We start from the raw sequence: 11,405 nt of genomic DNA, 5'->3' as shown, positions 1-11,405 counted from the left end.
GCCAACTAGCTTTGGCTATGAGAAACTTAATGAATCTGGTGACGTGGATAAAATTTCACCCACCCTCGAGCATAATGAACCTCTCTCTCTCTCTCTCTCTCTCTTTGTTTGTGTGTGTGAATTTCACAAAACAAGGTGAATGATATATCTATCATTCATTAGGCTTGCCTCTGTATGGGTGAAATGTCCAAGAGAGCATAAAATTGGAGGCCCCATGAAATGCCCAAGAGAGAGCATAAAATTGGAGGCCCCAGGGAAGTTAAGAGTGTGCAAAGAGGAGTAAATGAGAATGGCCCAAAAGTAATACAAGGGGACCCGAAATCATCAATACTCTACAAGTGCACCACCCACAAATTAACACCTAGAAGAGAGCATAAATAATAACAATGATTTTATTTTTCCCATCTTAAAAGCACAACCTTCACTAAGGCTACCTATGGAAGGCCAAAAAGAAGTGTGTGTGAATGGTTCTTCAACTTCTCTTTGCCTAGGTGCTAAATCGGAAATACATGTCATAAAAAAGACCCATTAATTGAAACAAGAATGACATACAAATATGAAAAGACCATCTATTTAAAATTGAAGGTTGACTATCTATACATCAACTACAGTGAAACCAAGGTTTATACATCACCTACAGTGAAACCAAGGTTGATTGAGCCAAGCAAAGCAGCACCCATAGTGGAGGGGGTCTTGAAACTTGAAATTTTATCCCTTGTAGATAAAGAAATCTTACAATTCCGCCTTGAGACCCAACGAAGCGAGTCTTTAACTCGTCGTACACGGGTCATGCTACTCGTGTACATTGAATCATATGGTTGCATGATCATATGTACACTATGGCTGCTAGGGGATTTGAGATTTTGCTAAGTTAAGCATATGGGGGATATGGAGAAGTAGATGCCTTAATGGAATAACACACCCCCTAGCAAGTTTTGGATTTTAGATGTCTTAAGTTCACGAATTTGCTTCTCCCCCAAGCCCTTGCTTGGTGTGAGGGTCTCTCAAAAATTGGTTATGGAGATCCCCTACCGGCCCCTTCTCAAGCACGACAGGCTGTTATGACTATGTTTCCAAAGAAGATCCACGAACTCATAATTACTGAAACAAAATGTAAAAGCAAAATTGTAGAAAAAAAAAAACAAGTATGCTAATGACATGTTCAATGTGGGGAGGCCTTATATCAAGTGTAGATGCAATGAACACAAGCTAGATTGTAAAGCACAATCACTTTTGTTCGACCACGCCATCTGGTTCATTGCCAACAATTTGACATCTTTTTCCCGAGGAGACCCTTGAAGGCGGCATTCAGCTCCTTTCTCTTATTCATGAAGACACCCGATGGTAATCTTTGGAAAAGCTTCCATCACTTTCATGTACATCAGGCAATTGATACTCAGCTGTGCGGAACTTGACTACCTTTGTTTCCACAGCCATCCCGGGGAGTATGATCCTATGGGGAAAGGATCATTAGGGGACATGATACGAGCAGCCATAGAGCAGGCAGCTCTTCAAAGAGAAGGAGATTTCAAGCTAGAAGTGGTACCACTTGCGGGAGACGCAAAAATTTACAGCCAGCACACTCACAATCTTTAAGGAGAATTGAATGGCAACCCAATTTGGAGAGTTTGGTCCACCAGACACTTGTGAGTCACAAGTAAGGCCTTCAAAGATCCTGAGAGATGGTAAGATGGTTTCCATCACCCAGAATAGCAATGTCAAGTTACCCATCAAGCATTTGCTTATGATGAGGTGGACTGATTATTTGCAGGTATGCGACCTCCCCTTGACCCCCCCCCCCCCCCCAATGGTGAATTAACCCTTTGTACTAATGGATTATAGCAAAATGCAAATAAAAGATTCATAGTATTGAAATTTGATAATCCTTGCTTTTCTAAAAAGAAATTATTGTCTCAACTCCTTCAAGAGAGTGAGGTCCCACTAGCTGTGGCCTTGATAAAAGATTTGTCTATAAGCTGGTCTTTTAAAAAAAGTTGAGGTGCAAAGCTAATGAAACCTTGGTTAACCTGGGATGAGTACACCTCTTGCCACTGTTGTGAACCACGCTTGAACCGCTTTGTGAACAAGGCATGGGACCACGTGGTAACATTGGATCTGAGCTTGAGAGAAAATGAGCTACTTATGAAGGAGATGAAAAAGGGGTTGAACCACATCCCAAGGGAAGGAAAACAAGTACAGGGCTCATTCAATGTGATTATGCATGCCGGGTACCAAGTTTTATGTCTAATGGAAGTAGAGACACTCCAAGCCCTAACAAAACCCTTTGAAATGCATGCAAGGCACTTCTTTGATGGAGTTGAAATTCCCATCCCAGAGGGAACCCTTAGACCCTTCACACTATGTTGATATGCTATTATGTAAGCATTGGGCAACCAACCTATCAGGTGTTTGTTTTGAGAACTAATTGCACAGTAAAATTATGCCAAGTCCAGCACAATAGTGCATACAAACAGAGGATTTTGTATATAACTTCCTGGACACAGAATTGGACTAATACATAACAAGGCCTGGACTAGGTACCTCTTAAGGTGATTCCATTTAACTCAATACAATAGAGGTTGTTATCCCTGCATCCCAGAAATATTCTACCTCCCAGCATGACTGGAGAAGAAAAAACATCTCCTGGCAACTTTAATGTTGCTATAAGTTCACAAGCCCTATAATTGGAGTCATATCTATCTACTGTCACACAGAGATCTCCCTTGTTACTGACTTCTATTCCATTCGAATTCTTCTCCTTACTAAAATCTTTAACAATCCCACCTTGCCCAACAGAGCTCTGCCCTTCCACACATTCCTCTTGTCCAAAACAGTCCTCAGTCGAATTCTTGTAACCAGTAGAAATCATGGGATCAGAAGTGATGGACGAGGTTAGGCCTCCATAGACTTTCAAAATGTGCAGCTGCCCAGAGGAACCACAAACACACACTAACCTGAAACTATGAAGATAAAAAGTACTATCTCTACACTCCCTGTATAAGAGATCAAGGCCTTCATCTACAAATGCTGCTGATACGATGGGTTCGCCTATACAGTGCTTCCACATGCACAGCCCATCAACTGGATTCAGAGAATAAACCCAGCCATCCCTTGAACAAATCAAAACCTGAGCTGGAAGAGCTGATGTCAGGGATGCTCCTGCAAATATTGGTCCCTGTGTGGTGTACTTCCAAGCAAGCAAACCGGTTGCTGTGAGCGCAAACACTTCTCCATTGACTGAAGTGCAGATGACATAGCCAGTAGCATCATCAACGACAGGAGAACCAAAAACAGGAGCAGCACATGTATGCATCCATGCTGTTTGAGGATTAACGCCGACTGATTTTACGGCAATGACTGTTCCACCTGTTGTAGCAATGTACATTAACCCCCGGGTGGAATCATGAGCTGGACCTGCAAACACACTTCCCTTGCAATCATATTCCCAAGCACATTTCCTGTCTACGGGGTTCAGTAGATACAAATTGTGATCATGGGACCCACACCAAACTAGCCCTGTTTGAGAGTCAAGAGTTGGCTGGCATTTCACCTCTGCTTTGGTTTGGAATTTCCATCTAAGAGTCCCAGTTTCTCTCTCCAAAAAGTATACAAAGCCATCATAGCAGCCCACAACCACCTGATTGAAATCATCTGCAATAGCTGCAGTAGACTCTATTCGCCCCCCCAGCTTTGTTTCCCAAATCAGTTTGCCGCTGAGAGGATCTATGCAGGCAAAATTGTGTGCATGGGAACCGATGAACAATTGCCAACCGTTTCTTGATTGTACCAAAACAGGTGATGCATCAATGCACGCTTTCAATGAGGTCTGCCACAAAATTGCTATACTACAGGAGTACTTGATAACAGCTGAAGCAAGAAAGATACGAAGGGGCTTCCAAGGCTCAGTGTTGGTAACAAACGGTCTTGTGCAAGTGAGCCTGTTGCATCTTAGCAGTGCAGTTGATTCTGTGATGTGTACATATGGCCAAGCAGATTGGAATCCTTGCTTACTCAGGGTCTGAGCTGACCCTTGTGGAATCATTTTAGTATCTCTCTCATCAAAGTCAGTAATGTGATGAAAATCTGCGTCTAAATGGTTAGAGCTGAGGGGTAGGTTCCTCTTATCCAGATCTTCCATCAAGAAAAATGGAAAGAATGATGCGGACTCATCTTTTTTTACACGTTTGTAGCTTCTCAAGTCCTCAGACTCTTCTATCGTATTCAAGGCCAAAGATATCTTCACACCTCCTTCCTGAGCCCTTAGAATCGGTTCTAAGGCCACTACAGAACCCTTAGTGTACAAAAGGTGCATGTCTATACCTAGGATATGAGCTACATGAGCTGCAGAGACTGAAGTTCCACCCAGAGAGAAAAAATCATCATGAATTGAGATGTTTTTCATTACTAGGACACGTTCAAAAACCTTTTTGATATGATTGGTCAGAGGAGTCATTGCTGTCAACTCATCGTACACTGGTTCCGTATATGGCCTACAAAAGTTCAACCTTGAAAGAGCTTTGTAATCCACTTTTCCAGAATCCACCATTGGCAAGGCTTTAAGTAAAGTAAAACGTTTGGGTATCATTACTGAAGGCAGCCTCTCAAGCAACCAGCCTCTTAAAGAAGCTTCTATGTCTAATTCTGCACCAAACTCAGCTTCACCAATAATTTCAGGATTCGAAGTTAAATCTTGCTCTGTATCATTTGAAAAGATGATCTGCTGCTGTAATTTTGGTACAACATAAGCAACGATATAATGATCACAGCTGACTTCTGTTTTAAGACTAGCAGCTGCATGCGCCACAAGAGGATGCATCTCCATATTGCTCTCAATTTCTTGAAGGGCTATCCTCTGGCCATTTATCTTACACATGCGATCTTTTCTACCCAAAAAGACGAAATTCCCATCAAGCTTCTCTACATAATCACCTGTTTTATACATGCGTGTTGTATACGAACTATAACCTTGATTCCCAACTTCTGGGGGACTCACAATGTCTACAAATTTCTGACTTGTGCTCAGAGTATCGTTTAAGTATCCAAAAGCAAGCAGAGGTCCAGCCACCAGCAGCTCTCCCTCCTCAGCTGTGTCAGAACTACCGGATGATATAAGTGTAATACATCCTGGTATGGGCTTCCCAATCGGGATAGTGTCCAGCGGTTTTAAAGGTCCATTCCATACGTTTGGAAGTAATGCCCCACAATCAAAATACATACAATCGCCAGACAGCTCTGTACTCCCGTATAAATTGAGAATGGTCGTCTCCGGCAGGACTGCGTGAAGCTTTTGGAAAAGGGAAACAACTAGAGCTTCCCCGCTAAGCACAAGTATGCGCAGTGACTTAAGAGCAGGACGTCTCTCCGACGCCTGGAAAACTGGCAGAAGAGCACGCATTAACGATGGAACAGCTGTCAGTCGACTCACATTATAAAATTGCAAAAAGGGAAGAATTGCAAGAGGATTCCTGAACAGGTCCCTAGGTGGTGGCACAATTAAGGGAGAATTTCCCAGGAGAGGTCCGAACACCTCCGTCAAATGGTCAATAAATCCGACAGACGTCTTAAACAGTGAAACATCACCGGCTACAAAAGGATATTCTCTTTTCATCCATTCTAGACGATGCAGAAGGCCGCTCTCAGTTCCACAGACCCCCTTAGGCTTTCCTGTAGATCCGGAGGTGTACATGACATAGCAATAAGGCCGTTCTCGCTTGTTGTGACAAGAACAAACACAATCGGCACCATGTCTAACTATGTGGTTCTTGGGCATCTTTGCGAATCCAGGAAACAGGGAGAGGATGGGAAGCTCGACATTGAGTTTAGCAGACAAAGATGGATTTGTGTCGCAAGTCAATAAGAGGCAAGGCTTTGAGTCAGCCACGATTGTCGAAATCCTTCGGGCGGGCCAAAATGGATCGAGCGGAACGAAGACTGCGCCACATTTGAGCACCGCAAGGACAGCAACGATGTATTCTACCGATGGACCGATAAGGATTCCAACCTTCCTTTGAGTTTGCTCTCCGATCCACGCTTGTTCCAGATAACCTTCGCAGCGAAGGCGGTGAGCCAAGGAATCTACGGAGGCAAGGAGCTGGGCGGAGGTATAAGGTACATCGCCAGGGAAGAGAGGGAAGGGCTGCGGTTGCTGTGATTGTGGAGGGAGTTGGAAAGCTACGAGGTGATGGAGGGAGGAGGTTTGAAGGAGGGCGAGGCGGTGAGGATTGGAAGACGCGAGGTGAGCGAAGGAGCAGTAGAAGCAGAGGGCGATGGAGTCGCAGCAGCTGAGAAGAAAGCCATCCTCTTCCTGATGTTGCTCCTCCGCCATAGCCGATCCATGTTTCACAAGACACTCAATCAAGCTTGAAGAAGAAGAAGAAGAAGAAGAAGAAAGTAATCTTTTGGAATGTCAAGGTTTGAAGAAGAAGAAGAAGAAAGTAATCGTTTGGAATGCCAAGGTTTTCTCTTTGTTGGTCTTTCATTAAAATCAAAATTTAAAGGTCCCCACATTGAGAACCAAGCTTGAAGCTATGGACGTGACCAAGACCACTCCCAATGGCATCAACATGGCTCCTTTGCAGATCCAAGCTCCACGAGCAGTCGAACATCTTCAGAGGCCTACACCTTCAAAGAAAGCCCAACAAAAGTAGAAAATGTGGTATGGCCGTCGACATCGACCACTATCTTTGTCTCTTGTGATGGGTACATTATCCTGTTTGAAAGAAAGGATTAGCTAAGAATTTTCTCGCTCATTGGATAGGCCCTTACAAAATCCTCAAACCAACCGACAAAGTCACGTATGCCCTTCAGCGCGATGTACGCTAGATAGATGCAAAGCTCACACTATAGCTCATGTATCGAGGATAAATCCTTTCCATTCCAGTGAAATTTTCTCTTAGAGGGGGAAGACGTGACGATGTGGCACTACATAGGCAGGCCGGACACTTGTCCTTACGGTTGAGATCCGTTGTAATCTGTTACAGCCATGCTACTTAAGGCTGCTGGCCCGACTTTGGTGAATGGCACTTCTTGTTCTAGACCTGTTGCATCTCTCTCGCACCTCTCGTCTTTGTCTTTGCCTCGTGTTTGTCCTCTCATCAGTAATCTAGGTCGTTACGATATTAACCGGTTAGGAATCTATTTCAATGGCATCTAGATTTTCCTCTCTAGTTTGTGAGTGTAAGGAAAATTTGCTAGCTTTTGATAACTATGAAGAAAGACCCTGTAGTAGGAAATCTTGTGCAGAGCATTCATGCTAGCTTTTAGTTTGATCTCCTTACTGTATCTGCAGGGCAGACCACGGGCATCTGGCCCTATGTGGTGGCTAAATTTTTTGTGCAAGGCCTTACATTGAATGCTATAATAGAAGGATCACCTGAGAGGGGATTTAAGGGTTATCACATTTTAATATAAGGGTACCTCTCCTTTGGCACCCCATCATGTTGATCATTAGAAGTTGATCCTCCCGATCAAACCCAACACACCCAACCACAAGAGTCACTCTCATTTCCAACAAATTTGCTTACCCAGAGCGAAAGAAATGTCCCCTTGACCAACAAGTCTCCTTTCCAAGAGCCCTAAAAAATGTTAGCCCAAGCTTATAAACCTTTACTCTTCCTTGCTTGGCTAAAACCCTTGGAGTTCAAGTCTCTAAGGCTATTTTCAAACTTTACACCACCCAAAAGCTAAACCTCACACCCTTCATTTTTGATGGATTGCCGATGCACTTGTACGTTCACACCAATCAGACATCTGACAGCAACAGAAGGCAAACTTGATTGTTTCATAGCTAATTAACCAATGCTTGGGTGGGGGGGGGGAGGGCGGACGTGCAAAAGATCCAATCTCGTTTCACCACTTCGATGCACGTCCATGTGAGACTCACGGCATTCAGCTAGCATCAACCCAAATGTCCTCTGGACATTTTGTTCCAAAAAGTACTTGGGTACTACTTTTTGTGGTTTTAGCATGGCAAGTTCGTACACCCACCCTGACAAGTTTAATAAGTGGTTTTCGGAGGAAATTGTTTTTTGGCCCACCATTGTCCTTTGTGCGAATTGGGAGAAATTGGAGTTGGGAAAATTATTTCTAGATGGGCATGTGCAAGATGCCACATAGGCCCCCCGATTGTCGATTTGTGAAAGGAACAACAAGTGCCCTTTCCAACTTGATAGAAAGATATTGGTATTGCAAACACATAGCTGGAAACATGCAAACGAATGTGAATCATACCTAACATGTGTTGCAAATTATGTGGACACTTGTGAATTCTAAGCTTCAACTAGAGCCACTCAACTCCCATGGGACACTCAACTTCGACATCAAGCCTCTACGAAAATGGTGTTCTTGACTTGCGCATAACTAACATGTTGTGCAAGGTGCTATGCAAGATGTTGATGGTGGTCTTGATTACAATGCTTGGCTAATTGGCAATTATTTGGACATGGATACCACTAACATGTTGTGCAAGGTTCTATGCAAGATGTTGTTGGTGGTCTTGATTACAACGCTTGGCTAATTGGCAATTATTTGGACATGGATACCACTCTAATGGCATCATGAGTGAGTGAAAGGTGTGTGAGTATGTATGAGTGACAACTGTGAGGAAAGCTAGCCATGCCAGAGTGCTAGGAAAAGAAGAAAAGTCACTTGCACCTCTCCTTGCCCTTTAAAAGTCACTTGCATCTCTTGCTCAAACCCAACCCATTGAGTGTAGTACCCCCAATTGAGGGCATGCATATCTCTCCTCAAAGTGCACGAGACTCATATTCACTAGACCATAATCTCCCTAAGAGAGGGCAAGCATACCTCTCCTCAAAGCATGTTGAAATTAACCATAGCTAGCTCTTGCCAGAACTATTATGGAAGCATTGAAAGTTCGTGCCTCCAAGATTTGCACCCATGACTTAGATCTTGGATGCCCATCGAGTGTATCCCCCCCTAAAAGACGGCAAGCATACCTCTTCTCACAGCCTATAAGACTCCTATTGGACCCCAAGAGCAACCATAGCTCTTGCTAAAATACCTATTGAACCCCAAGAGCAACCATAGCTATTATGGAAGCCTTGGAATTTGGTGCCTCCAAGATTTGAATCCATGACTCAAGATTGGAGATCGAATAACCAAACCTATGGGCCAAAGCCTTGGATTACCCTTATGTTAAATGTTAGGGCCTTTCCCACAAATTTTAAAGTTTTGTTGGTAACTTAACATAACCAGTGAACAAGTTGAGAAGACCTCAATGCCCTTCCAATATTGATTGTCCTTGTTAAAGTCCTTACATTAACCTGAAGAAACTAAGAAGACCTCAATGACCTTGCAGTACTGATTGGCCTTTGTTAAGCGGTAGTAGTCAAAATATGCCCTTAACAAGCTTCGCATAGCTACTTTAGTTAAATTTCTCGATAATCAACATGCATCACTTTGTCCTACTTGGTGAAAAGTAGAGTGAAGACGGTGTTCACTATTAGTCCCAATCCTTCATTCACTTAGGAGTAAGTAAAGATTGTTGAGATATCGAGCTCCACTCGTGACATGCCAGGGTGACCGTTGTACATTTATGTCACTGACTTGTTAGTTGCAGATGCGGTTGGTACACCGCCCATGAATAATAGCTAGATGACAGCTATCCTTATGTACTCTAGTTCATGGCTCAGTTAGTATGCCACCTTAGTTAGCTGAGTTTGGTTTGAGACCCACATATAGGGTTCTTCTATTTCTTTGTACTAGAGTTTCTTTGGCTTTCACAACTAAGAAGAGGAAAACTGTTTTCAGCCTCCACCTTTGTGTGTATTCCCCCAGTGTGTATGTGAGAAAGCCGCAAGTGAGACTCCTTCCTTCTCTCCCACTATCTTCACATGGTATCAGAGCCTGGTTCATGGTAAGGAGCTCAAGAAAGCAAACCAAGTTCGCGGTGTCCTGGTAAGAGGACTAGTGTTGCTTTCCGTTTTTTGAGTTTGGGAGCAAATCTCTACAGATAGCACAGTCGGAAAGTGCAAGAGTGCATTGTCTCAGATTGAGACGCCCTTCGCAGTGTGGCGAGAGGGTAGTATATGCTGCGGGTAAGGGCAGAGCCCTTGGTGTCTTTATTTTTCTGATTTGAGGCCATTTCGGGGCCCGTTTTGGAGGCGAAAGTTCTCTGCAAGCACTAAGAAAAAGGCCCTATTTTTGCTGTGCGACCACTACTCTGCAGGTCGGTGAAAAGTTACCACAGAATTGCATCGTATGCCTGTGCGCAGAGATATTGGGAGTTACAAAATCATCCTTATTGTCTATTCATGCAAAATTGTCATTAGGAAGTGACTGTGTGGTCAAATACCACTTTTGTTAGTTTTGCAGATTTGCCCTTGTGAGACAGAAGTTGTGTTTTTTGCAGTGACAGAATATTTTGCAGTGTTCTGTAATGGCGTCTGATTCTCTTTCACAGATTGTCACTGAAAAGCTTGACAAGAACAACTTCCAACCATGGAAGTTTAGAATGACGAATTTCCTTATGGGAAAAGGTTATTGGGAGTTCATTATAAGAAATGAAGAAGAACCAGTTCTTCCTAATGTTCCCAATCAACAGGAAATGCAGGCATTTAAAGGATGGCATGAGAGAGCTAGAAAAGTTATGTACTGGTTGTCTATCAATATTTTAGATTCTATGATTGTGCATATTCAAGATGCAAGTACGCCAAAGGAGGCATGGGATACTTTGGCAAAAATTTACAGCACAAATACACAAGCGAGGAAAATGCAGCTCAAGTAGGAGTTGCACAATGTGCAGAGAGAAAATATGAGCATCAATGACTACCACATGAAGGTGAAGAAAATTGCAGATGCACTTGCTTCCATTGGGTCGCCAGTGGAAGATGATGATTTAGTTTCTGTGACCTTGAATGGTCTAGGAAAGGATTATGCACAGTTCCGGACATCCATTGCCGTCTGTGAAAAATTTCCTGATTTTGAGGAGTTGTTTGCTCTTCTAATTTCTGAAGAGTAGAGAAATGGTGGTGCATCTTCTTTAGGAGGAACTTCAAAAGAAACTATCTTCTACTCAAATGTTGGAAGAGGTAGAGGCAGAGGTAGAGCAGGCCGATCTAGAGGCCGTGGTAGAAATAAGAATATGTAGCAAACTCAAGAAAACCAGTCCTATGGAGGAGGATGTGGTAACTCTAGAGGCAGGGGGAGCCAAAGAGGTCGTGGTGGATGGCAGAGAGGCCAAAATGCAAACAACAATGTTGAATGCTACTACTGTGGTAAAATGGGTCATATGGCTAAAGACTGCTATAAAAAGTAGAATGACATCATGAATGGAAAATTGCAGCAAGGGAATTATGCATCTTGTAGTAGACAGGGTGATGACAGAAATGAGCATCTATTTATGGTGCAGCACATGACCAATTCTGTGACAAGTGCAAAAGAAA

General features: G+C 43.3%; 1 protein-coding gene across 1 annotated transcript; it reads right to left on the bottom strand.

Annotated features, from left to right (window-relative positions):
- Positions 1-2,499: 2,499 nt before the first annotated feature.
- Positions 2,500-6,330, bottom strand: LOC147890783 (AMP-dependent synthetase and ligase family protein). Its single transcript, XM_087389919.1, has one exon. The coding sequence runs from the start codon at positions 6,323-6,325 to the stop codon at positions 2,534-2,536; it is 3,792 nt and encodes a 1,263-aa protein (XP_087246045.1). The 5' UTR covers positions 6,326-6,330; the 3' UTR covers positions 2,500-2,533.
- Between the last annotated feature and the right edge of the window lie 5,075 nt (positions 6,331-11,405).

This window comes from Dipteris shenzhenensis, chromosome 18 (assembly GCF_047967505.1).
Source record: "Dipteris shenzhenensis isolate YYH24624 ecotype China chromosome 18, Dip_SZ_1.0, whole genome shotgun sequence".
Classification (NCBI taxonomy): Eukaryota; Viridiplantae; Streptophyta; class Polypodiopsida; order Gleicheniales; family Dipteridaceae; genus Dipteris; species Dipteris shenzhenensis.
Note: the sequence above shows the minus strand (reverse complement) of the source record. Positions and strands in the feature narration are given on the sequence as shown.